This window comes from Miscanthus floridulus, unplaced genomic scaffold (genome assembly GCF_019320115.1).
Source record: "Miscanthus floridulus cultivar M001 unplaced genomic scaffold, ASM1932011v1 fs_113_4_5, whole genome shotgun sequence".
Taxonomy (NCBI): domain Eukaryota; kingdom Viridiplantae; phylum Streptophyta; class Magnoliopsida; order Poales; family Poaceae; genus Miscanthus; species Miscanthus floridulus.
This window is the reverse complement of record NW_027096209.1, coordinates 2,440-26,926: the sequence shown is the minus strand read 5'-3', so window position 1 is coordinate 26,926 and position 24,487 is coordinate 2,440. Positions and strand designations below refer to the sequence as shown.

Here is a 24,487-nt window from a genome sequence, read left to right as displayed (position 1 = left end):
GCTGGCGGAGATGGTGAGGAAAAATTGAACTAGGGTAAACAGGGAACGTTCCCGTACCCGCTATACCCGTCGGGGATGGATTCTTATCCATTTAGATGCCCGTGGGTAAAGATATGATCCCATCCCCGTTCCCTAATGGATCAAATACTCGTCGGGTATCGGGTATCGGGGCCCCGTTGCCATCTTTAAGGGCAGTGGATCGAAGGAGGCGAAGATGAAGGGCAGCGAATTGAAGGAGGAGGCGGAGATTGAGGACATCATCAAATCTTGTACAACAGTAGCAATTTTTATTTACTTTGTTTTCCTGTATTTCTTTATTTCCCCTTTTTGATGCTTTTTACGATTATTAAGAGGCCATGTTGTTGGGCCGGAACGACGTGCAGAGGAGGTTGAGCGCCTGGGCTCCGCCGGTCGGTTGGATGGCAGGGAACGGCAGAGATAGAGCGATTGCTGTTTGCAGTCGTGAGGGTCCGTGAGGATCGACTGCAGAGGATATGTTTGGGGGTGGTGGCCAGGGGTGGACACAGCGGTGGGGCGGGGGCTCAAGCCCCCTACCCATTTCGCAGCAGTGGAACCTCTGTGGAGCCCCTATAAATTTTTAGGTAAAATTCTATAGTATAGGGGGCTGAGATTTAAGATCGAATAATAATGTTGTTCAGTCCCCTGAAATATTTTCTGGGCCCGCCACTGGTGGTGGCCACTGGCCACAGGCCGGCGACCAGGTCGCCGCCGAGACGTGCGCTCCACCGCATTCTCCGGCACCCCACTGCCGCTGCGTGCCTGGTCACCTGCTGCTGTGCGCCAACCTGCCAGGTGCATGCTGCCTATTCTTGGAGCCGCATCGCATCGTTTTGCTTCCTTTCCTTGGGCCCAACCAAATGCTATATATGCTGGACAAGTGGGCATCGTAGCTGCTACCTGCTAGCAAGTAGCAACTAGCATGCTACTGCTGTACTGCATATTCACATAACTCATCTTTATAGGTCATAATCGATTTTTTTTTCTTGAAAGAATATATGTAGTTCATTCATGGTTCTGGGTAATGTCACGATCTCAAGCATTGTTTGCTGTACAAGATTTTAACCGTTTTAATTTAATGTGTCCCCTCGGGAGCGTGAGCTTCTCTAGTGAAGTACCTTTCTTCCTCCCTGGTATAGTGACGGTTGCTCGGCCACGCCTCCCGAGCGATGGTGGGTTCATCCGACCCTCCCATTGCTCAGGGTAAACGGAGGCTTCGAGGCTTCGATCGGTAAGGGCGTGTGAGTGCACCTGCTAGGTGTAGCCCCTGAACATCTGACCGATTTATAGAATCAATCAAGGGATTTATTTTGTTGTAAGGGTATTAATTAGTATTAGGCTTACGTAACCCTAGTATTTTGCATTCGTCTATATCTAAATTGGAAATGTAATTTGTGAGATACTCCCTGAATTCTGAAATGATTAATTGTATTTCATACAGGAAAAAGTCAAATTTACAATTATTCAAACTACATACAAGTTAAGTTTATGATATAAAACTCACGTCAATAGATTTGTATTCAAGTACCTCCGCATCAAGCATGATTATATTGATTCTTTAGCAAACAATAACATTTTATTAGAGAAATCAGTGGTCAAATCTATTATGTATGACTTTTTGCTTATCAAAACACGCTTACCATTTGGGGACGGAGGGAGTATGGTTTAAGGGTTGCTAGTCAGGAAATGCATGCCATAATTATGCTGCTTCCACTCGCCAAAACAAGGCACATTTGGCGCCCACGATCTGGCCAGTGCAAAGCAACGGAGAATGGACAAGCTGGCCAAACTTTGTTTTTTTTTTTTCGAACCGAGGGAGATCCTCCATTTCCATTAAGGGCCTGTTCGTTTTGGCTGATTCCCGACCAGAACGCTTCCTAGTGCTTGTTGGCCCGTATAAAATACATAAACGTTCCTGGCCGGATCCGTTCCGGCAAAGAAGTAACGGAAATACATCATCCAGATAGCGTTTCAGGAGAAGCAAGCTAGAAAACAGAAAGAAAGACTACGGTAGCTACCCAGTACTAGGAGCAACTAACCATGCATTACCCGTTTATCAACCAAAACAACCTGATCGGGCGCTGGCCAAACTTTGTTACTTATTAGTCCATTCATCCATAAAAGAATTCAATTATAAGTTTTGGATAAGTCAAACTTTCTTAAGTTTGATCAAGTTTATATAAAATAATTATGTTTCCAAAAGGTTTATCATGAAAATATATTTCAAAATGAATCTAACGATACTTATTTGACGTCATAAATGTTAGTATTTTTTATATAAATTTGGTCAAAATTCAAATTATTTGACCCCTCGCAAAATAAAAACTACATTCTTTCTTAGATGGAGACAGTAGCTTCCAATCAAACCCTAGTCACTTTTTCAAGGCAAGTCAATTTTCTTGACCTACTAAAGCCACAAAACATACATTGGCATAACCAAATTTTGGCAAAACACAACTTTAATTTTTTTTAATTTTGAAAGGAATTTTAAATTCCATTACTTAACCATGTCAGCTAAATTGCTTGACACTAAGTGCATAATATAATCTGGCACTCTGGCCATTACTATAGGCCCTGTTTTTCAGCACTACTTTTCAGGGAAGGAATAATGTTTTTCTCTCACAATAAATCAGCATAAGTAGCAGCAACCAAATTTCAGCGCAACCAACAGGGCCACAGACTCTAACTTATCACTCATACTTCCTATAGAGGCTAGCTCATGAGCTACTCGATTACATTCACGTGGCACATACCTAGCTTGGAAATTCACAAAATTTCCCGCTATGATCTCCTTCAATTCATGCACCAAGCCACCCACCAAAGATCACTTACTGCGCATCGGATTCCAGGCAAATATTGTTCATGCCCAGAAGCGCTGCCGCCTTCACGCCTTCCATGCAGGCAACTAGCTTCATATGCAGTATATCTTGTCACATGCTGACATAAACCAACAAGGCAAAGTAACTTTGGCAATTGGCATGCACAAATTTTGGCAGGACTTGTGGGTCATAAACCAAACAGGGCCCTACTACCGAGTTGGGTTTGTTGGTTTATTTGGCAATTGGCACCTAGGGTTTACGGGGAATCATACACATATATCGATTGGTCTATCTAAGGCAGCCGCAGCCTCGCCATCCACGTCTAGAAGAAGAGTTGACTGCCGGCCGGAGGTTAGGAGGACGATGGAGAATGGGAGTGAGATGATGCTGGGGTTCGCCTCAGAGTTGGTCATGTGTTCCACGTGCTCCGGTTTTGTGATGAGGAAGGAGCGTACAGCCATTCCCGATCCTAACGAGGAGGTGGTGGAGGTGGTGACGGAAGCCGAGAAGATGCGGGACTTGATGCAAGCAGTCCTGCTGCACGGGCCCTTCCAGGAGAAGGAGCCGGCTGAGGTGACGAAGAAGCAGTGGCAGGTTCTGCAGAGGAGGAGGATGATTATGATGGAGACCAAGAGGTGCCCGGCTTGCTCCCGTTCGCTGTTAGAGATGTGCCCGACTTGCTCCCGTTCGCTGTCAGAGAAGCCCATGCCCGATGAGGAGGACAAGGCGGCCGGATCGAAGGAGAAGAAGAAGAGCTCGAGGGAGGAGGGCAGCGAGTTGATGGCTGTCCTTCCGTTGCAGGGTGGGAAGGAGAGGAAGAAGATTGCGACGGAGGACGAGGCGATGGTGGCGAACGCCAGATCGGTGAAGAAGTCGAAGCGATCGAGGGAGGAGGGCAAGAGATCTAGCAGCGGATCGAAGAAGAAGAAGAAGAAGGCGAGGAGCGAGGATAAGGAGGGCAGCGGATCAAAGAAGAAGGCTAAGAGATCGAGCGAGGTATTTTTTTTTATTTTCACAATAGCTTTCCTTTGGGTACTCTTTCTACAAATATTAGTCTCGAAATACAACTACATTAGTATTAGTCTCCAAATGCTTTTAGCGGAAATAGCTAGTGTAGAATTTGTCTGATATAGAACACTCATCGATAAAACAGTTTGAACTATTTACTAGAAGGGCATGCGACCCTTTTTCCAATTGCAAATCGATGACGTATGTATAAAAAAGGTTTTTTTGGATTTGAAGAAGAATAAAAGGAATTCTATCAATTTTTATTTTCCATTTATTTAGTTTGTTTTTCTTAATGAAATCAAAATTATTAACTAACAGATGGAGGGTAGCGGATCGAAGGAGGTGGAGACCGTGGGCAGCGGATCGAAGGAGGCGGCGGAGACGGAGGGCAATGGATTGATGGAGGGCAGCGGATTGAAGGAGGCGAAGATGAAGGTCAGTGAATCGGCCGGCGGAAATGGGAAGACTAAGATGGTGACTAGGAGGTTGGACAAGATGTCCATTGATATTATTTTGAAGGATCACCCCCCTTTCAAGCCTTTCACCTACACTACCCACAATCCCTTCATCCAATGCATGTTTGCTAGTGATATCGCCCAATATGAGGTTGATTGTGAGTTCCATGAGTACTTGCGCCGCCAGTCCATCATCAGGGGGTATGCTGAGTACCAGCTGGAGGTCACCCATGACGAAAAACTAGCTAATGACCACAAGTTGGTGTAGCACTATTGTCATGTGTGGTTGGTGTGGTAACGAGTTAAGGCTGCATATAGCATAATAATAATCTTAGTATAAGTGATGAACCTTCGCTTGTTTCAGAGGTATTCAGCTCTGTTAGCTTGTACTAGTAGTATTTAAGTTGTAAAAGTGGTATCTTTTGTGTGTGACCTAGCAGCATGCTCATTCACCCTGGTGTCATTGTCATATGAGTACCTTGCTACTGATTTTATTCTCGCATCTTAAGACTTGAGAGTTGCTATATTTTCCTAGAACTCGATTCAGATGTTATTTAAACGAGCTATTGTTGATGTCTCCAACCAGCCACCCTGGTGTCATTGTCATATGAGTACCTTGCTACTGATGTTCTTCTCAAATCTTAAAGACTTAGGCCTTGTGTGGATGCGTGTATCCACCTCAATCCACATGTGTTGGAGTGGAATGGAATGAAATTTAGTTCAATTCCACTCCAATCCACTTCAACCCATGTGGATTGAGATGAATACATGCGCATCCAAACAAGGCCTTAAAGAGTTGCTATATTTTCCTAGAACTCGATTCAGATGTTATTTAAATGAGCTATTGTTGATGTCTCCAACCGGCCGCGCTATTGTTGTTGTCTCTAACCAGCGCGGCGGCCACAGTTGTTATGGGTGATGGTGTTTTTTTTTGTATGGTGTTGTTTCTTTTGTTAACCTTCTTTCCTGATGATAACAACCTCTCAGTGTCGTACTAGCTCCTGTAATTTGGTGCTGTCTCATTTTCAGAAAAGAAATTCCATTATCTACACCGGTGTGGAGCAAGTAATAACACTTGTGGATGGAAGTTGGAACTAATGTGGAGCAAGTAATAATATTTGTGGTTGGATCGGCTGGATCAACAACTTTCTACTCTGGGAACAAAATACTACAATTTCCGTCTTTTCATTTCCTATGTATATCCATCGACTCTGCCCCTTCTTTTCATTTCTGATGTAGCTAGTGACAACTGCTAACTTTCCAATCTTTCGAGGCTAGCCGTTTTGAAGCACTTCAACTCTGGTAAGTGGCATTCGAATACCTGCTAGCATATCTATCAAATGTCTTGGTATTCTAAGTTTCTAACAGATGTCTCTTCCTTGAATGATGATTGTTGCCCTACATCCTGTGAGAACACTAAGGAAGATTTCGAGCTGGTTAGATAAGTAAGTGTGTCAAGTTCATTGTCAACAGCAAACATCAATAACCATTACATCTGCACTACCTCAGAAACATTTTGTCGGTGCCATTATTAACTGATTGCAGAACATGAACAGATTGGTGGATCTGAGGAGCTCAGTGCCGACTGACTGGATGCTTGGGTCTAGCTACTTTCCTGTTCTTACATATATCCTGGTGAACCATTAATAACAGGTTAAGTGATCTTACCATGTTTACCTTTTGCAGATGATACTGGATTAGTGAATCTAACAAAATTGTATATGAAGAGGGTGGGTCCTAAAGGAATTGAACAGCAGGTGATTAATAAAAAATATTGTGGATTTAAAATACATATAAATTGATAGTATATATACATGGTTCGAGTTGATTATAAAAATATATAGTTCAAGGTGATTAAGGAGTAGAAATGATTGTGTAAGCACCAGGGTCAAGCAAACCTCAAACACAGGTGAGCAGTATCACACCCAACAACGCTTGCCATTGGAGCTAATTAAGGATTGGCCTCAATATACTTTGGTTTTTGCTTGACCAAAATGAACTCGCAATGTATAGAACCAAGCAACAATCGCTCTGAAATTATTCTACACGAACCACTGCTCTTATTATCCGGAAAAAAGGAGTATCTCCACAAAGCATTATCACCAGGATTCAGGACATATCAAGGTTAATGGTGTCCCCAGAGATCAAATTTGGTTTAATAAATAACTTATAAAGTTAATTTGGTGTAATAAATAACAAAAAGTTAATTTGGTGTAATAAATAAGTTGCAGAATTTTAAGGCAAGTGGCCTCAGAGATCAAATTTCACAAGATAATCATGTGCTGTACAGATTTGTATTGCTAAGAAACATGTGCTTAACTGAGCATGTTTGTTGACTAGAGTACATTTGATGGTGATGAATGGGTAAAGGTGTGAAACATTAAGTGCCTTATGTAAATATCTCTCTTATAATCTAGGAGCCTTTTTAGCTCTGCAGCTCCATTTTCTACACGAATAGCATTATTGCATCAAGTCTTCTATCCCGACAGATGTCCATCCGAAGAACAGAAGCATCTGAATCACCTCCCAGTGCTCATGCTGACACACATGCATCAGGATGACCCATTCATGGACCCAAATGTGCATCAGGATAATCCACAAAGTATTTGATACAGATCAAAGCTGAAGAAATGACAAGTTATGGCATTCTTCCAGTTCAATAGTTTCTGACATTTAGTGAACTAAAATGGAAGCACATACTTTAGAACATGTATCATATAATGTGTAAGTGTGATCCCAGGCATACAAACGTGCAGTGTTGGCTGCTAGTGTTACTCGTTGGAGCTGGGCCAGGGGCAGGTAGATCTGATTCGTGTGCTGATGCAGTCTCTGCTCCTCTCGTGACCTGGCCTGTCCACGTCACGATCACGACGAGGATCGGCTGCCGCCTGCCGGCTGTCCTCAACTACTATAAACTATGCAGCAGGTGACGACAGTCGACACTCGACAGGGATCAGCTTCGTTCAGAGTTGAGTCTTGACTGAAAGAAACACAGGGGCTGAAGAAGTATTCAGAAACTCTTTGCATGCATGCATGCATGGCCTATGGCGATTCCATTCAGAAGCTGAGACTGCTAGTGCGCGTAGATAGATCATTCTCAATTCTCACCGTCCTCTGCTGTCGTCGAGGCTTTTCAGTTTGGCATGCATCACATCTGGTCGGCACTTGTTTCTTCGAAGCATTTTCGGTGGATCACATTGTGCTTTCTGCTCTGTATGTGATAGGTTCAGAATTCATGATGATGTATACAGTGTGTGTGCTGACAATGGGGAGTGTGTGACATAGAAAGCCTATGCTATACATATAACTCCCTACATATAACACACATGCTCCTAGATGGATTGGACGCCATCAACAGTACCAGAGGATTGCAATAATGCAACAAAGTGATCTGCTCTATCTCAAGATAGAGTACGCTCAGCTAGCATCAAATCTTAAGTGGAAATATATGAGTATCTGACACTGTTATCACGAAGCAAACTGAAGCGGGAATTCTATCGAAGTGGTACTAACACTGTGAAACCCATACAGACCTGTGTACAACTAATGATGATGGACGGAAGTAGATCAAAGCAGAGTAGAAACACAAATTACAAAAATATATATGTATGGCTTCTAAGTTCTGTGGACGATGGACCAAGATCAGTTCATCACATGCTTGTTATTGGCAATTTTTCACCTTTTCAGCATCCAACTAATGCTTACATCCAACCATGAGCCACAGCCTGCTCGTCAGGGACTTGTTGCGCTCCGCCTTCGTTAGAGACTTGCTGCGCTCCGCCTTCCTCTTCTCCTTCTCGCACGCGGATTTCGTTTCTTTCAGTTTGTTCACCTTTTTCAAATCAAACGAAACAACAAGATCAGATTTTTCAACTTTTTGCTCGCCACTGGAATCCCTGATCAATGTGCGAAATCGATCAGAGAGGTTTTTTCTGTCGTCGTCGGCGGTGGATCGTCGGAGCGGAGCTCACCTTGATGGGTGGGTTGGGCTTGCTGATGCTGCTAATGCTGCTGGTGCTGCGGTGGAGCTGGCGCGCGCCCCGCTGCAGGATCTCCACGGCGCTCCAGCTCCCGGCGGCCGCCGCCGCAGGCTTGCTCTGCACCTTGCCGCGGCCGAACGCCTCACGAGCCGGGTCCACCACCGCCACCGGCGCGGAGTCGGACCACGTGGCGGGATCCTCGACCAGCGGCACGGACGAGGAGGATCCCAGCCCCAGCCCGAACTGGTGATGGAGGGCCTTGCCGGCGACACCGCCGCCGCCGTCCAGGCCCAGCTCGCAGCTGACCTGCCTGATGCGGGACTCCAGCAGGTTGAGGCGGTCCATGAGGTCGCCCCGCACCGGCACGTGCTGCAGCGCCGCCGGCATAGACTTGGTGTGCTGGTGCTGCGCCGCCGGCGCGCGGCGGGCCGGGGCGGGCGCGCCGTGCTCGGCGTGCGACGGGCGGCGCTGCTGCTGCTCCTCCAGCTGCCGCAGCTGCACGAAAACACCACACGGATGGAGGCATCAATTAATGTGCTCGCGTCATCGGCGTGCATGGACGATGTATACAATACAAACGTCCATGCGCGCGGCCGGATGACCGGCCGGCCATCACCCATCAGCAACTACACGACGACGTACGTACCCGGAGGTCGATCTGGTCGAGGCGGCCGAGCAGCAGGCTCTCTGCGGGCTGCGGGGGGAGGCCGTACCCGTATCCGCTGATGAGGACGCGGCGCTGCGAGTCCACCAGCACGTCCGCCATGACGGACGACGGCTCGCGGCGCGCAGGGGCTGCTGGTGGCTGCTAGCTACTGCGACGCGTGGTTTATGTGACGGTGCTGCCTGCTGCGGCTGCAAGGACGACGCGCGTGCCATCGTCAGTTATAAAGGCACGGTGGTGGGACTGAGGAGCGGCGCAAGATGATCGGGGCGGCGATCGAGGAGCATGCAGCGGCATGGCGACGACGGGGTGGGGTGCAGCGGAGGCCGGCTTGGTCGGAGCCGAGATCGGGTCGTAGACTTGGCCGAGTCCAACAACGTGAACCATCCCGGGTGTGGTGTGGTGTGGTGTGGTCGTCTCGATCTCGATCCTGTTTACCGGGCCGGATGACTGGACGAGTTGTAGGTGAAGCCCAGGAGTAGGAATAGGATGTGTGTTCGTGGCATAGAGAGACGGCCCATCCTCAAGAATGTGGCCCATATAGTTCAATGACTCAAATAATAGGCCTGCTTGGTTGGCTTCCAATGGTAACAGGCCGGTGGTGTTCTTTTCTCACTTTGCTGAGCACCGAAGGAATGCGAAATATAAAGTTCTTTACAACAAAAAAGTACTTCTTCTACAATCTACAATAATTAGAGATACAGATAGACATTAAACTCATAATCCTCTAACCAGGTAGACACTACTCCCTAGCTATTTCAAAATTCTAACTTTGTTATTTTAATTAGCCTAACTTATAAAGAGTTTATAGTACAAAAGGTGTTATGTTTTATTTGTATTTAGAAATGGTTCCTAATTAATGCTCAAACTTTTGTTGCTACAAATTATATACTTGCCATAGATTTATATACTATAAACCTGTGTACCATATTTATCTTAGACCAGTCTCAGTGGAAAGTTTCATAGCACAGTTACCAAGAATGCCACATCAGCTTTTGCGTTGGTAGCTGTGCTGGCGGGTTTCATCCCGATGAAACTCCATGAAATTCTCTCCTTCTCTCTATTCACAATTAGCCTGCCAAGTCATTAAATTTGTTGATGTGTCACAATATTAATGCAAATGAAACTCAGATGAAACTCCCACTGAGACTGGCCTTAGTGCCATCCCCAATCAGGTTTTCGATGTTAATAATGGTATCTCATCAAGGTTGAGCACATTTCTCTGATGTTCTCCTGGACATACTCATCTATCATTCGTTGTTAGAGCAATTCCTCGCATAACCCTTGTGTCTCCGCTAATCACCATCAAGCTCGACCGCTAGAGCTCACCGGCTTATTGTCACTCCTCACTTGAGTTAACAAACCTGACAGAGGTTTAGTTGGAAAGTGAATCAACTTTTGGTTCATATCTATGTGTGAATGTAATTAATGATAATGCAAAGATATAAGTGTAGCACCTGGTTTTAAGGATAAAACTAGATACACACCATATGTGTGCCCAGGAATGCAATTCACACATATAGCTACAAATGAAGGGGTAATATCAAAGACAATGCCTTAAATACTTAGCGCACAAATATTTGTTACAAAAGACGTAGTCTTACTTTACAGTATATACTATAACTCTATTCTTCTGGCGAGGCCTCCAATACCACATGAATCGTCAACTGGTTGATCACAAGCCTAACACCTCTTGAAAAACTCCACTGCAGAACCTTCATCTGGTACCCATCTAGGATTTTTGCCAAAGTATTGAAATGAAACAAGCGTAGGCTACTACCGCTTAGCAAGCATAACATGAGGGGATGCAGGCTCAAAAGGCTTGACACGGCTGAACTGCGGTAAGAACTTTTAGTTGGTCACATTTTATTATTAATCATAAGTTGCTAAGTTATGCTTAGGCTCCCAAATATGAATAATTAGAGATATCAACAATTTTAATCATAACCCAAACCATTCAGGTAACCAACTATTCAGTAAGGATCCAGGCCGCTCGTGACCGTGAGCATGGCTGATATACCAGTTTTACACTCTGTAGAGGTTGTACACTTTCACCATGAGTCGTGTTACCCATATGCCCGGGTTAATTACTCCTAAAACACTTCCAAGGTGAGCAGGCAGAGTACACTACGAAGCTTTTCCCCGGTCGTTCTAATAAGGAGTAGCCGCTAAGGATTCCATCTCCCAAGTGTTATGGAGTCATCTCCAAAAGTGGCACTGATACACGCAGAATAGTACACACCCTGGGGATGAGGCCCATACCTAGCCTGGTATGCCCCTCTTGCCCTTTCGGTAAACTGCTACAAACTAGAAAGAGCAAGGTACCGGACTAAGACCAGAGCCATGTGGTCCTCATAAGTCCTGGGTTGTCACTTAAAGATGAGTCCTTATGGAGAGAAACTAGAGCACCATAAGAAAAAGGCCCAATGCTCTAGCCCCCTTGTTTCATGTTGCTAAAAACATCTTTTAATACCATGTTGCATATATCTTTAATTGTATTCTTTAATCAATATTGGTTGGACCAAACTGAGCATACTACCCACATGCAAAACCCATAGGTAAATCAAGGACAGGATAATCAATATCAAGGTAATAGACTCCAAGTGGTTCATTAACATATGCACATGAATTGAGATTGCATTAAAGTGAATAGGTAACAAGGAGCCTCATATTACACTTGCCTTAATTCAAAGTATCGCTGCTGGTCTTGATCTTCAAAGAGTTGCTCCAGATCACCAACACAAAACTCACTGTCTACTTGAGGTCAAACAGCACCACACATGCATCCATACAATCATACATAGCAAACAAAAGCTATAGATTAGAACAGTACACCAATCAGCATAAAATCAAGATGAAAAGTTTGTAAAATGAATCTACGTCTTGCTACGATCACACAGATACGAAGATCACAAAAATCAGAGCTAAAACGAAGAAGTTATGAATTAAACAAGATTTTCTTTAGTAAAATAATAGATTAAATCTAACCTCAAATTTTAAAAGTTCAAAACCTACATAACAGTAGTATGAACATGTAGATTATGGAATTATGACCCAACGCAAGTTGAACAGATCAAATCGGAGTTAAAACGGAGATTTTATGGCTAAAACAAATCTAGTGGCAAAACTGTAAATAGCTAAAAATGTATTTTAGATTTAACCGAAACAAAATACGCTTTCAAAAGAAGAAAACAAAATCTGAAAAGACATTTTTGACTGTGGGTTAAGATCAAATACTTGTAAGGCCCTTTTTGCAAAATTCGCAGTGAAGGGGTATCCTTGATCTTGGGCCGTTGGATTAGAGTTGGATGGTGGTGATTGGATCGGGAGGGAGCTCGTCGGCCGGAACAGTCCGCCGTGGCGGCACCATTGCCGAAGCAAGCGGTGCTCATGGTTTTCGGCCTACAAAGCACGGTTTGATGAACCGAAGACACTGGGAGAGAGAGGGGGCGACGGCGGGCTTACCTAGGGTTTCCTCGGCGGCAGAGAGGGAACAGGGCGAGCACGGTGCTCGACGAGGCGGGCGACGACTCTCCAAGCTCATGGTGGCACTAGGCTAGGTGGTGGCTCAGCGTCTCGGCGAGGTGGAGGCTTGCTCTAGGGCTCGGGATTGGAAGCGACGCAGGCTCAGGCACGGCCTTTATAAGGCGGGGCGACGTGGGGAGCACGCCACCGCGAGGGAGTAGCGAAGGTGGACTCGGCGGTGATGGTGTCCATGTCGGACACGAGATGGAGGAAGAGGATACGCTTGACGGGTGGACCTAGCGCGTCAGCGGGGTAGGAGGCGAACGCGGACGCGACTGCGAAGCTAGGCCAACGCTGCTGCTGGGCCGACGCGGGAAATAGAGGGCCACGTGGGAAACGGGCCTAGAGAGATGGGCCGGCACGGAGAAACGGAGGAGAGCGGAGCGGCTGGCCAGCAGGCCAAGGAAAGGAGGCCAACCAGCTACGGCAGGCCAAATTCAGGGGAAAGAAGAGAAAAAAATACTTTTCCATTTTCTAAACTAATTTCCAAACAAGTTTTGAATGCAAGTCCAAATCAATTTGAAATTTGATTTCAATCACACAATTCAAAAATACTATGTAGCAGCATGAATACACACGCATATAGGTAACCTTATATTTGATTTTATTTTTAACAAAATTATTATTTTCCTAAATTCAAATGCCCACAAAAATGTATAATAAATCAAATTCTCCTATTTTAAAATATTGTAAATTTTAGGGTGTTACAATTCTACCCCCTTAAAATGAATCTCGTCCTCGAGATTCGGACGATGCTTACTCAAAAAGCTACAGGTATGTTTTTTCATATCATCTTCTCTTTCCTAAGTAGCCTCATCTTCTGTATACCGATTCCACTGAACCTTACACATCTTTATAACTCGGCTCCTTGTAACTCTTTCTGCCGTCTCTAAAATCTTTACCAAAAATTCCTCATATGTAAGATCTTCCTTAACTGTAAGCTCTTCCAACGGTATTTGCTCCTCTGATATATGCAAACACTTCTTTAATTGAGACACATGGAACACATTATGTACACCTAACAAACTCTGAGGCAATTCCAACTGATAAGCTACTTCTCCACGTCTCATTAAAATTTTGAAAGGTCCAATATACCTTGGTGCTAACTTTCCTTTCATATTAAACCTTCTCACACTTCTCATTGATGACACCTTCAGGTAAACATAATCCCCTATTTCGAAAACCAATTCCCTTCTCCGAGTGTCAGCATAACTCTTCTGTCTAGATTGTGCCACTCTCAAGTTTTTCCTGATAGTCTGTACTTGCCTTTCAGCATCCTTGAGGATCTTAGGTCCAAACACTTGACTTTCTCCTGTCTGATTCTAGAACAATGAAGTTCTACACTTTCTACCATATAGTGCCTCGAATGGTGCCATCTTGAGACTCTTCTAGTAACTATTGTTGTAGGAGAACTCAGTGTAACACAAACTCTTATCCCAACTTGTACCATATTGCAAAGCACAAGCTCTCAACATATCCTCTAAGATCTGATTGGTTCTCTCTGTTTGTTCATCAGTTTGTGGGTGATAAGCTGAGCTAAAGTTCAACTTAGTGCCCATAGACTCATGCAATTTCTTCCAAAAGTGTGATGTAAATTGAGTACCTCTATCTGACACAATCTTCTTAGGAACTCCATGCAAACATACTATTTGTTGCATGTATAATTCTACCAACTTTGCACCCATATATGTAGTCTTGACCGGTATGAAGTGAGCAACCTTAGCCAACCGATCTACTATTATCCAAATTAAGTCATAACCACTTTGAGTGTGTGGTAATCCAACAATGAAATCCATACCAACTTCTTCCCACTTTCACTCAGTTATCTTCATAGGTTGAAGTAAACCAGCTGGCCGTTGATGTTCTGCCTTAACTCGCTGACATGTGTCACATATTGCTACATATGCAAATCAAATCAATTTGAAATTTTATTTCAATCACACAATTCAAAAATACTATGCAGCAGCATGAATGCACATGCATATAGGTAACCTTATATTTGATTTTATTTTTAACAAAATTATTATTTTCCTAAATTCAAATGCCCACAAAAATGTATAATAAATCAAATTCTCCTATTATAAAATATTGTAAATTTTAGGGTGTTACAATAAGTTAAAGAATCATCAACAGTAATGCAATTAAAGTTTTTCTTCTCTATTTAACTCCAATGTTGATGAACGAATCATCTATGATATGATCCATGTTTCTAGGATCATATGAACCAATGATACTTGCTAGAATTTTAGGCAAATTCAGGCTTAACTTAGTCTAGAAAAAGATTACCAAAAGATTTGCGACATCAAGCATGTGCACATTTGATCCAATCGCAAACAAGTTAACGAACAAGTAGCTGCAGTAGCACACCTAGCAGCACCAGAGCCATTTCCGTTAGTCGACATAGCCTTTGTTGGTGTAGTTATCCCTCTAGGTGTCATGCAAAAAGGTTGCAATATCAATCACATCATTAGAGATGCCAGGAAGTAGAGGATCAGAAGGTTGCCGCGAAGTAGTTGATCAGATCGCTAGGAAGTAATGGATTGGATTGAACAATCGCATGTAGACACTAACCAAAAAACGATTGTCAGCCTTCACCTGAGCTGATGCACGCAGAGGATGGTGTGGTTTTAGGGGCCTCCTCTACCTATTCCTATTCGCGTAGGAGCAGGACTGGTATTGGACGTCGGGTTTTGATTCTAGTCCACCAGAAGAGGGGCATTTCCCCCCTTATTACAACCACTCCCATGGGAGGTCGGTAGTCTCGAGAGAGGTCAAGAGTTAGAGGTGCACCTAGACACTGAAAGAGCAATCACGCAGAAGCATAAACCCACATCAATTGCATCATCAAAAGGCCCAAGTGGCAAACCCAACCCTAGCCATGCACCACAACTTGTCATCAAAAGGCCCAAGGAGCTTTGCCATCAGCTCTGGTAGTATCATCGACACCACCTACGCCAAGTTTACGTCGAGAGGCTTTTGCCATCAGCTTTGGCGTCACCAACATCACCTTCACCGCCAATTTGTAGCGAGAGGGGGCTCACCATTAACATCAGCATCTTCAACTTCACCTTCACCATCAACATTGATGTCTTTGCCTTCGCCTTCGCTGTCAGTTTGGAGCGAAGGGATCACCATCAACATTAGTACGTTTGACATCACCTTCGCCATCAATTAGGAGCAGGGTGATCGCCATCTACATCAACATCTTTGACTTCTCATTTGCAGTCAATTAATAATAGGGGGATCTCCATCAACATTGACCTCCTCAACATTGCATTAGACAAGCAATCTACTTAAGGACGCAAACCTTGCTAGACGTCTGTGAACAAAAGTTTGAAGACGTGTCGACTACATCATTGCTTTCATGAAGGCTCAAATATGAAGAGAATCTATTGAGGGCCCAAGCCCAGGCAAAAGAGCAAGCCACCAAAGGCAAAGTCGCGGAGGTTCAAGTGAAGTTCTGTTGAAGACCAAACATGCATCTCTAAATGATCGTTGTATAGACAAAAGTCATGTGTGTGCTCTTTTTGTCATACCCTTTTTCCTAATAGGGTATTTGGGATGAAATTTTAAGTGAAGCGCATACATGTCGGTTGTGAAGGGTGATCCTCACAGCTGAGCCCGAGTTGTAATTAGGCCACACATAGTCGTATTCAGCTATTGGGTCTTGTACTTTCGATTAAAATCAAATAGTTGAGAGAGGCTACTGTTAGGGTGTATCATATATTAGGGACTCCATTAGAGTGTTTAGGCCCAATTACAAAGCTGGGGGCTTGTTTGAAAATACTTAGGGCCTATTTGTAGCCTCGAGCTCTTTTATAAATATAAGCTCCACCAGGGGAAAGAATGAAAAACTTCCATCCCACCTCGCCTTAAAAGAGTGGGAGGGGAAGGCAGAGAGGACCATTGGCCCATCACTCACTTTCTCTCTCTGCCTCTCACTCTCCACTCCCACCTCATTATGTTTGGTCTAGGACCAACATTGTGACTTTCCATTTGTATTTCATTTTTTTTTACCGAATCAGCTAGGGAATCCCCTACCTATTTTTTTCCTTTTCAATTAAATGAAAGAATGTTATGTACAACAAAAACCAAAGAAGGAAGAAAAGGAATTACAAGGTAGCTAGGCCCAAAGTAAAAAACATGACATTACAAGTAGTTGTCTCTCCAAAAACTAAGCTTGATCTTTTTTGCTGGTTTCGCTTTGGTGCACACCAGTCCAAACTCCTCCATCTTCTCCATATTCTTAAACTCCGTTGACCATTGTAAAAAATGATGCTATTTCTTGTTGTCCAAATGACCCAACATGACTATTTCCAAATGACCCATACATGTATTTCATGGACGAAATGATAATTTGTTATATGAGAGTATCTTTGCATTTGTATTTTGTGGATGAAATGATAATATTTTATAAGAATAACTATTAAAATAATACAGTTGTCCTGTTTATTTGGAAATTTGGGAGTTGCTATATTTCAGTCGCCTGAAATATATCAACCATCTCAGGCGATGTCCAGGGCCCTTGGATCTTCATCCAAGGGTCAGATCTGTTCTCTGTTGTTTCTATGTAGCAGGCAACAAAATGGGTCCGCAAATGAACCCGCAAACCCAACCAAAGCAGCTACCGGGCCCGCCAAACCTTAACGGGTGCAAGATCCAATACCCGCTATATCAAATAACTACTCATTCGGCCCACAAAATAGCTATTCGGCCCAATTGAACAGTACACAAATTATAGCTCTGCCACTACACCCTCCAGCAAGAAAGAAAAACCCCCTATTCGTTTCACAAATCTGCCACTACAACCTCTAGCAAAGCAAGAAAGAAACACCACGATTGAATCTAGATACACAACGAGATGTTCTCAGTAAACAATGTCAATGAATAACCGCTACTAGTCTCTCCATTCTTGCCATAGCAGTCACAATTGGTGGTTCCCTATCATAGTCTGCATCTCTCGGAAGCGAAGCTCCCACCAGCAGTCAGCATGCATATCATAATCATGCATGCCTTCAACGTTCCATCAGTCCCTGCATGATTGCCTATTTTTGTATTATTGTCAAGTACTGCTACTAGTAGCAATTACAAGTAGGGCATGCATATATGGTGACAACTCAAGATCAAACCATACCAGGCCAGTAGTTGTGCCGCTACAATTAACTAGACAGTGCTCTGTCAAGGGAGTGATTCAGAGTGAAGGTGCCCTATATTCATAATTAATGACTTCTAATGAGCACAGAAAAAAGAAAACATATTACAAAGATCCAGAGAAAAGTATCATCCGGCATCTCTCAAAAAGCTTTATTTGACAAAACAAAGATCCAAACTCATTGTTCTAATATTCTCCAGTTTTGCCTAAAAATGATAGGTTCTGAAACTGCAATCTACCTAATCTCCAAGTCTCGTTGCACATCCATTTCCACCTCAGTTAAATTGGGTTTCCAAAGCTAAAACACTACTACCAGTCTAGAAACTAAATTACAATGAGCCAATGAAGCTACGCTAGTCAAATTGTCGTTTCTGTAGACATTTAGCAACACAAACTATACAAAAGGGAAATGATGTTTTAAGTAAAGAATGACCAACCTCTCCACATATAGACTCAAAGAACAATTTCATATCAGCCTAAGTGACTTGCAATAAGTGCATATATTAAAATAGAACAATGACAGAATGAGTACCTAGTGTTTGCATAGGTGTTCATAGCAATCCATCTTGTCAATGTTTTTATAGTAAATAATGATTGCACACATTTCACGTCCATCATCAGACTGCAGATCACAACAAAGTGGCAAAATTTTTAGAGATCATAAGTAGATACAACCAAGCACAGATTTCATGTTCATTAAAATTCCACAAATTGTACATGCTCACAACTAAATTTGCAATCTCTATCCTTGCAGTTTATATTATTGGTGATTGCAATCAATTAACATAATGGAGGACGCTGCTCATTCTAGATAACATTATGAAGCGAAGTGATTTTACTAGCAGAGATGGCAATGATCAAAAAGGTTACAAAACTAATTTAGATGACATGAGCCACAAATATGTAGCATGCAGAAAACATCAATAAGTGTGATTTGTGATGAAAGAATGGATAGCTACCCATCTATTGCTACAATAGATAATCTTATTAATACAGGGAGTAATGAAAGTATCTGAATTTATGGGGCTCATGAAAAAAGTCATAAGAGCAATCATCAGGCAATATAGACAAATTACTACAATTTTACTGGAGAGTCAATTAACCATGACAACAAATAAACAGGTAGACAAAAAAAACCAAAATATTGACAATCTGATAATATAACTTCTCAAAGGGAAGAAACAGACTGAACTTAGTGGTAAGAAACACATAAACTACACCTCAGAGCCACAAGAAAGAATGGAAGGAAAACTATACATGAACTTGTAAATCGGCAAATTATGTCCACGAAACTACCAAAGAAAGCAACATAAATCTTGACAGTCTGACAGTATAGAAATTTACAGGTAAATCCCTAACTCACTCTAAATGTATTTGACAGTGGTTATCTCAAACTGCAGGTAGTATTCCTAACACATGTATGCATAGTCTGTCAAGTTCAGCACGTCATTCCATACAAGACAAGCTGTAGAAAATGCAAAAATCAGCAGCCACTTAAATCAGCTAGCTGAAAAGACAACCATGATGCAAATTTGTTCAACAACAACATAATGCATATGCTCGCAACTGAAATTGCAGTGCGTGGATCTTGCAATTTAAATTATAGTAGACTGCAATTACCTGTTTGAAACTTCAGTTTAATATTTCCCATACTGGACAATTAAAGATCACAAGTAAAAATAGGCCACTATGAGAGGACGAACAAAGCTTTTACGGTCCCAAATGCAAGATCTTTGCCAACGCTAAAAGTGTACAATGACAAGTGGTTCCATGCAATTCTAAAACTGAAAATATGGTACAATAGTTATCAGTAACTTGCTACTCAAAGTTTCAAGAACTAGATGTTCAGAGTGGACCATAATCACTCTACAAGACATTTGAGAGCTTCCTAGACTTGCGCAGAGGCATAAACTTGACTCTCTAATCACTACCACTTGTCAGAAACAATCAGACAGTGACAAGCTACAAAAACTACAAATCTGATCTATACAAGAAGATCTTGCTGACCATTCTTGCATGATCCTATTTGTATCGACATGCATGAGCTGCTAGAAGCACATCCTTTTAATTAGAGATCAAACTGACACACAACACTTCGCACACACAAAAACTAAGGCCTACATTCAGTTGCAACACCAGATATATGTGTGTAACTAAGACTGAAAGTTCTTCCACCGGTTGCATAATCAATTGTTCTACTATTTATACCATGACAATAATTTCATACAATACAAAAGAAAATTGCACGTTTCAGTTACTGTAACTATTACTTTTTGAAAATGCAATTTCTACTTTATGTTCACCACTTACCAGTGAGATGATCACAAGGCCAGGCTGCAGTGTGTTGCTCCTGCATTGCTGGGAGCTTGGGACATCTCATAGCTCTCTAGCTGCAGTTTTCTCTGGTTCAGGAAGCTCTCGCTCGCCTTCGGGTCTACCTCAAGTGTCGTCTCAGGGTCACTGTCCCTCATCTCAAGACTGGCTACATTAAAATGAGCAGTTCAGTTTCTTGACAGATGTTGTATTACATCAACAAAGGAGTTAGCGGTGAATGAATGGAGTCCTACTTCCCAGGTTATCAAGAAATTTCACAGAGATGACAAAAAAATGACAACACCCTAAAACAATCACATAACACTATAGTGTTATGTTTTTACGGGATGATACCATATTTTTTCATATTTTATGACACAATGTTCTTTTTGTACGAGGATAGTCATAAAATGCGTTTAATTCATTGAAGCTTATGCAATCTTATTACCCGTGTATGCAAGTTAATTGGTATACCATCTGTTTTTGGTGGGGTCAGTGTTCACACAAATCATAATTAACAGACTTCAAGATGTGTTAGCACAAATCACAGAGGCAATTTTTTTTCCTATGAAAGGACAAGGACAAATAAGAGATGTGTGTTGACACAACTAACAATTAATAGATTTCAAGATGTGTTAGCACAAATCACAAGAGACAATTTTTTTCTATGAAAGAACAAGGACAAATAAGAGGTGTGTGTTGGCACAATCACAATTAACAAAGTTCAGGATGTGTTAGCACAAATCACAAGAGACAATTTTTTCTATGAAATAACAAGGACAAATAAGAGGTGTGTGTTACCACAATCACAATAAACAAAGTTCAAGATGTGTTAGCACAAATCATAACAGATAATTTGTTTCAAGGACATGAATAGTGTGCTTTAGCCACCCACAGATTGGTCCTACGCACGATCCTGCAAATGATTAATTTGTAGGTCGCAAATCTAGGTTAACCCAATATGATTACCTCCCTAATACTAATCCAATCATAGCTAGGGCTACCCGACTAGATATGGACACATGGACACAGCACAAGCCCAATAATTGCATGCCTATAATACATATGTCCAACAATAAACAAGGTACAATGAATATATATGATCTTAAAAAATTACAGAATATATATATGAAAATTGCATATTTAAGGTAGTGCAAGTAGTGCTTGTTCATAATGTAATAATATTGTATATGTATATAATTAGAAAATCTGACTCATACATGTGAAGCCTGCTATGAGTACTGAGTACAGTTAACTTGTCCTGATGAAAAGCAAATACACAGAAAAGCACAAATGAAAAAACTCTAGACTGTTAGCACAAAGACAAATCTGATTCTATAAACAATAATCAGGTTTGTGCTGAGACCTCTCAAGGAAGAGTTGTAACCACCTAAGCACGGAGCCAGAGTCATTTTTTAGTAAATGCACATATATACTGCAACAAACTTTGTAAACAAACAAGGTGGTGTCATGCACCTATGCACAAAGACAACTCTGAACTATAATCAGGCATCACAATTGGATTCTATTTCGGCCACCAACCTAACATTATGACCTAACTGTAGTAGCTCTAGTTCACAAGGCGAACAAACAAAGGAGAAAAATTGAAATTAAATCAAGCATCCAGATCTGGACTATGTTTCTATCTAGTTTCAGCTGCAGAGATCCATCATATCATATTTTATAGCTCTTTTTTTCATCCAAATTCATTAAACTTGCAAAACAAAGAAGCAAGGAAGGAACGACATCCTTACTAGTATTTGGATTAGTTGCTTGCTTTAGATGTCCGTGATGGCTTCCATGACCTTATGCTTTGTTCTGTCATTGGTCATGGTAGGGATCCAGAGCACCACCTTTTTCTAGCACCGACGAGATTATTCTCTTTTCAGCCATGAAAAAAGAGGAGGAACCGAAGAAATGCATGCATGGAGTCACGAAACCTGAACCAAGTCCATCTCCATCTCAGTTATATGCCTATATATGAGGCCTTCTTCTTAGCTTCTTGGATTTGGATGAATGGATGGCAGCTGGCAGTGGAGGCGGGAGAGCGAGGCTCAGCCTTTAGACCCCAGAGAGCAGCTGCTACTCACTATTTGTACTTACTCTTAAGTGATTATTTGTGATGTATTATTATCTTGTCTTGTAGGTTTACTGGTATGATAGTTGGTTGTGACTGGACCCACTATGGCCTAATTCCAGTTGGAGATACTTGAATGTAACTGCTTATTTCCACTATGGTTTGTACTTTGTGATTCTGCTGCCTTGTCTTTAAAGTGCCATGCTATTATTTAGGATGCACAGATTGAATATTATTTTTGAAACATTATAGCTCTTTAAAAGCATGTCAAAGCATTAATTTTGGTGTGCCAAGATTAGGGAAGACTTATTGTCAAATTATACACCCTTTAGCAATGCATAAGTATAGTTTTGATAGGTTCTAGTCCAGATAAGCTCCTCTGTATTATAGTTATTTAAATGGAAAATATGAACAAACGCAAAGGTTATTGCTAGGGTTGTATCATTACTTGAGAGGATCCAAGTGAATGATACATTGATACTAGGGAATCTAGACGGACAATGCAGATTAGATAGTAATACTACGGAATCTAGAAATGCTTGCAAGGCTGCAACAATGTATTTGTAACAAGTTTCTTGGAGAAACATTAAGTGCTTAGAATTTTCCATTGTGACAACTTTAAAGATTGACAACTTTAGTAACCCAAAAAGTGTTTCAGGCATGTACTGAAAGTTCTAAACAAAACTACAGATCTCTAAAGAAAATTACTGCATTGTAGGTATGCTTCATATGATCTAGCCCAATTAAAATTCTTTAACAGGTTGTAAGTGCTAAACACATCACTATGGAATAAAGTAGTATTACCAAGCATGCTTCTAGCTACAACCTTTTGATGAATCCTCCAAAAAAAGGTGTAATTATGTTTTCTCTGAACCATCAGGACAATACTACTCGATTAAGTCTAAACACCAGATACAGCAACCCAACTAAACAATGATGACATAAACTAGACAAAAGAGTTTTGCTCTTAGATCCTATTGAACTTCTATATGGTAGAAATTTTTTTGAACCTAGAAATAAAAAAAGGTTTGTTGATCTTACTAATCTTCAATTTCAAGTAAACAAAAGAAGCAAAATGCTGCCTAAAGACAGAGCATCCCCTGTTACACTTGAGAGGACATCCATACAAGAACTGAAGAGGTTCTAGCTAGTATGGTAAAAGACTAGACGAAAAAGAAGGTTCTGCACTTGCACCAAGCTATTGTAAACCAGTTGCAAGCATTCATGATGTCAAAATAATATAGGTCGTAATACAAGAGGTACCAGGATGGCCTCTATAATTAATATGTTAGACATAAGTAGCTAACTCATTGTTCTAAAGCCTGAAAAAATAATTATATTGAAAGGAAAAGGCAAAATATCTAGTTTAAACTCACAGAAGTAAACAATCTTGTGCTGTTATTTAACTCCCAACTCACAGGACAGAGTCGAAGCTGATGACAGCACATACTCTCCGAGTTTTTCAGCCTCAGCATAGATCAGAGAGTACTAGTGCAAGGATAGTTAAACTCAGCAAAAATTTACCCAGTATAATTATTTAGGGAGAAAAAAACTAATCTACCATATATATCTATACTACAGACGCATTTGGACACTACATAGAAGCCTCAGGATTACCCAGTCTTGTCATGTGAGTACAGCAGCTCCAAGTAGGTTCTACCTGACAAGCATGAACTTGGAGCCGAATGCAGCATCCAAACATTGGGCAACTTCATCAGAGGCCAATGAGATGTAAGATTTGGACAAAGAAAAAATGCATGATCCTAAGTGAGTGAGTATTTATCAAAACATGATACAGATCAAGGCTCCGATATGAATCAGGCCTACCAGTCATGAGTTATCAGAAGCAGAACTGGCTTTGTAAGTTGAATGGTTGTATCATCACTGCCAAATAAATGACATGAATGAAATAAGCTGATGCAGAAAATAACAAGAGACAATTGAATGATTACTAAATGGCTCATATAAAAAATTCAACCATTAATTTTCCCTTTGCTTCACAGGTTAGATCAGAAGCACGGGTAATGTCGAATCACCGCCACCAATCAATCAAACGAAACAACAAACCAAACATAATAGCAAATGATGTATTGTGAATATCTGTATCCATTGCCTTGACACAGACCAATCACAACATTCATCAGGGCCTACAACACTGAATGGAAATCTTAAGTACCATTTCCTCATCAGAAATTCTGACCAGATAATCAGTCAATCATCACGAAATCTAGACTGCCCAAACATGTCAATCGCTCCGCGCCTCAGCATAACCGTAAATTTTAAAAAAACTACCACTGACCGAAATCATAACCTCACAAAAATCTGGTTTCATCTCTTCTGAATAAGAAAATCAAATAATGCATTACGCTGCTGCTATAGGATCACTGACACAGCACTCATTTACAATGAAGACAAAAGCGAAGTAGAGCCGCGCTAACAATCAATCACTCACCCACTAGATCTTCCTGATGATGTG

The 24,487-nt window shown here is 41.8% G+C and overlaps 2 protein-coding genes, 1 long non-coding RNA gene and 4 other non-coding genes across 8 annotated transcripts; 1 reads left to right on the top strand and 6 right to left on the bottom strand.

Moving 5' to 3' along the window:
• The first annotated feature begins 3,200 nt into the window (after nt 1-3,200).
• Nucleotides 3,201-4,568, top strand: LOC136530360 (uncharacterized). Its single transcript, XM_066523110.1, has 2 exons — nt 3,201-3,833; nt 4,164-4,568. The coding sequence occupies exons 1-2, from the start codon at nt 3,201-3,203 to the stop codon at nt 4,566-4,568; spliced, it is 1,038 nt and encodes a 345-aa protein (XP_066379207.1).
• A 3,154-nt stretch (nt 4,569-7,722) lies between these two features.
• Nucleotides 7,723-9,148, bottom strand: LOC136530363 (uncharacterized). Its single transcript, XM_066523112.1, has 3 exons — nt 8,927-9,148; nt 8,272-8,775; nt 7,723-8,132 (listed from the first exon to the last, which is right to left on the bottom strand). Exons 1-3 carry the CDS (start codon nt 9,044-9,046, stop codon nt 7,995-7,997), a joined length of 762 nt encoding a protein of 253 aa, XP_066379209.1. The 5' UTR covers nt 9,047-9,148; the 3' UTR covers nt 7,723-7,994.
• An 8,147-nt stretch (nt 9,149-17,295) lies between these two features.
• LOC136530359 (uncharacterized) lies at nt 17,296-18,201 on the bottom strand. 2 transcript variants are annotated; one of them, XR_010777759.1, is made up of 3 exons: nt 18,154-18,201; nt 17,604-17,676; nt 17,296-17,502 (listed from the first exon to the last, which is right to left on the bottom strand). It is a non-coding gene; the product is annotated as an uncharacterized lncRNA (long non-coding RNA). The 2 variants fall into 2 exon arrangements; XR_010777758.1 differs by having other exon boundaries at nt 17,296-17,514; nt 18,154-18,200.
• Nucleotides 18,202-23,396: 5,195 nt separating this feature from the next.
• Nucleotides 23,397-23,498, bottom strand: LOC136530367 (small nucleolar RNA snoR97). Its single transcript, XR_010777762.1, has one exon. It is a non-coding gene; the product is annotated as a small nucleolar RNA snoR97 (small nucleolar RNA).
• Nucleotides 23,499-23,615: 117 nt separating this feature from the next.
• On the bottom strand, nt 23,616-23,733 carry LOC136530366 (small nucleolar RNA Z278). Its single transcript, XR_010777761.1, has one exon. It is a non-coding gene; the product is annotated as a small nucleolar RNA Z278 (small nucleolar RNA).
• A 77-nt stretch (nt 23,734-23,810) lies between these two features.
• Nucleotides 23,811-23,904, bottom strand: LOC136530365 (small nucleolar RNA Z223). Its single transcript, XR_010777760.1, has one exon. It is a non-coding gene; the product is annotated as a small nucleolar RNA Z223 (small nucleolar RNA).
• Nucleotides 23,905-23,967: 63 nt separating this feature from the next.
• Nucleotides 23,968-24,052, bottom strand: LOC136530368 (small nucleolar RNA U36a). Its single transcript, XR_010777763.1, has one exon. It is a non-coding gene; the product is annotated as a small nucleolar RNA U36a (small nucleolar RNA).
• Between the last annotated feature and the right edge of the window lie 435 nt (nt 24,053-24,487).

Coding starts and splice junctions, on each gene's coding strand:
- LOC136530360 (XM_066523110.1), top strand. CDS start 3,201: ATGGAGAATGGGAGTGAGATGATGCTGGGGTTCGCCTCAGAGTTGGTC. Junction 3,834..4,163: donor AGGCTAAGAGATCGAGCGAG/GTATTTTTTTTT, acceptor ATTAACTAACAG/ATGGAGGGTAGCGGATCGAA.
- LOC136530363 (XM_066523112.1), bottom strand. CDS start 9,046: ATGGCGGACGTGCTGGTGGACTCGCAGCGCCGCGTCCTCATCAGCGGA. Junction 8,776..8,926: donor TCGACCAGATCGACCTCCGG/GTACGTACGTCG, acceptor GTTTTCGTGCAG/CTGCGGCAGCTGGAGGAGCA. Junction 8,133..8,271: donor AGCCCAACCCACCCATCAAG/GTGAGCTCCGCT, acceptor GATTTGAAAAAG/GTGAACAAACTGAAAGAAAC.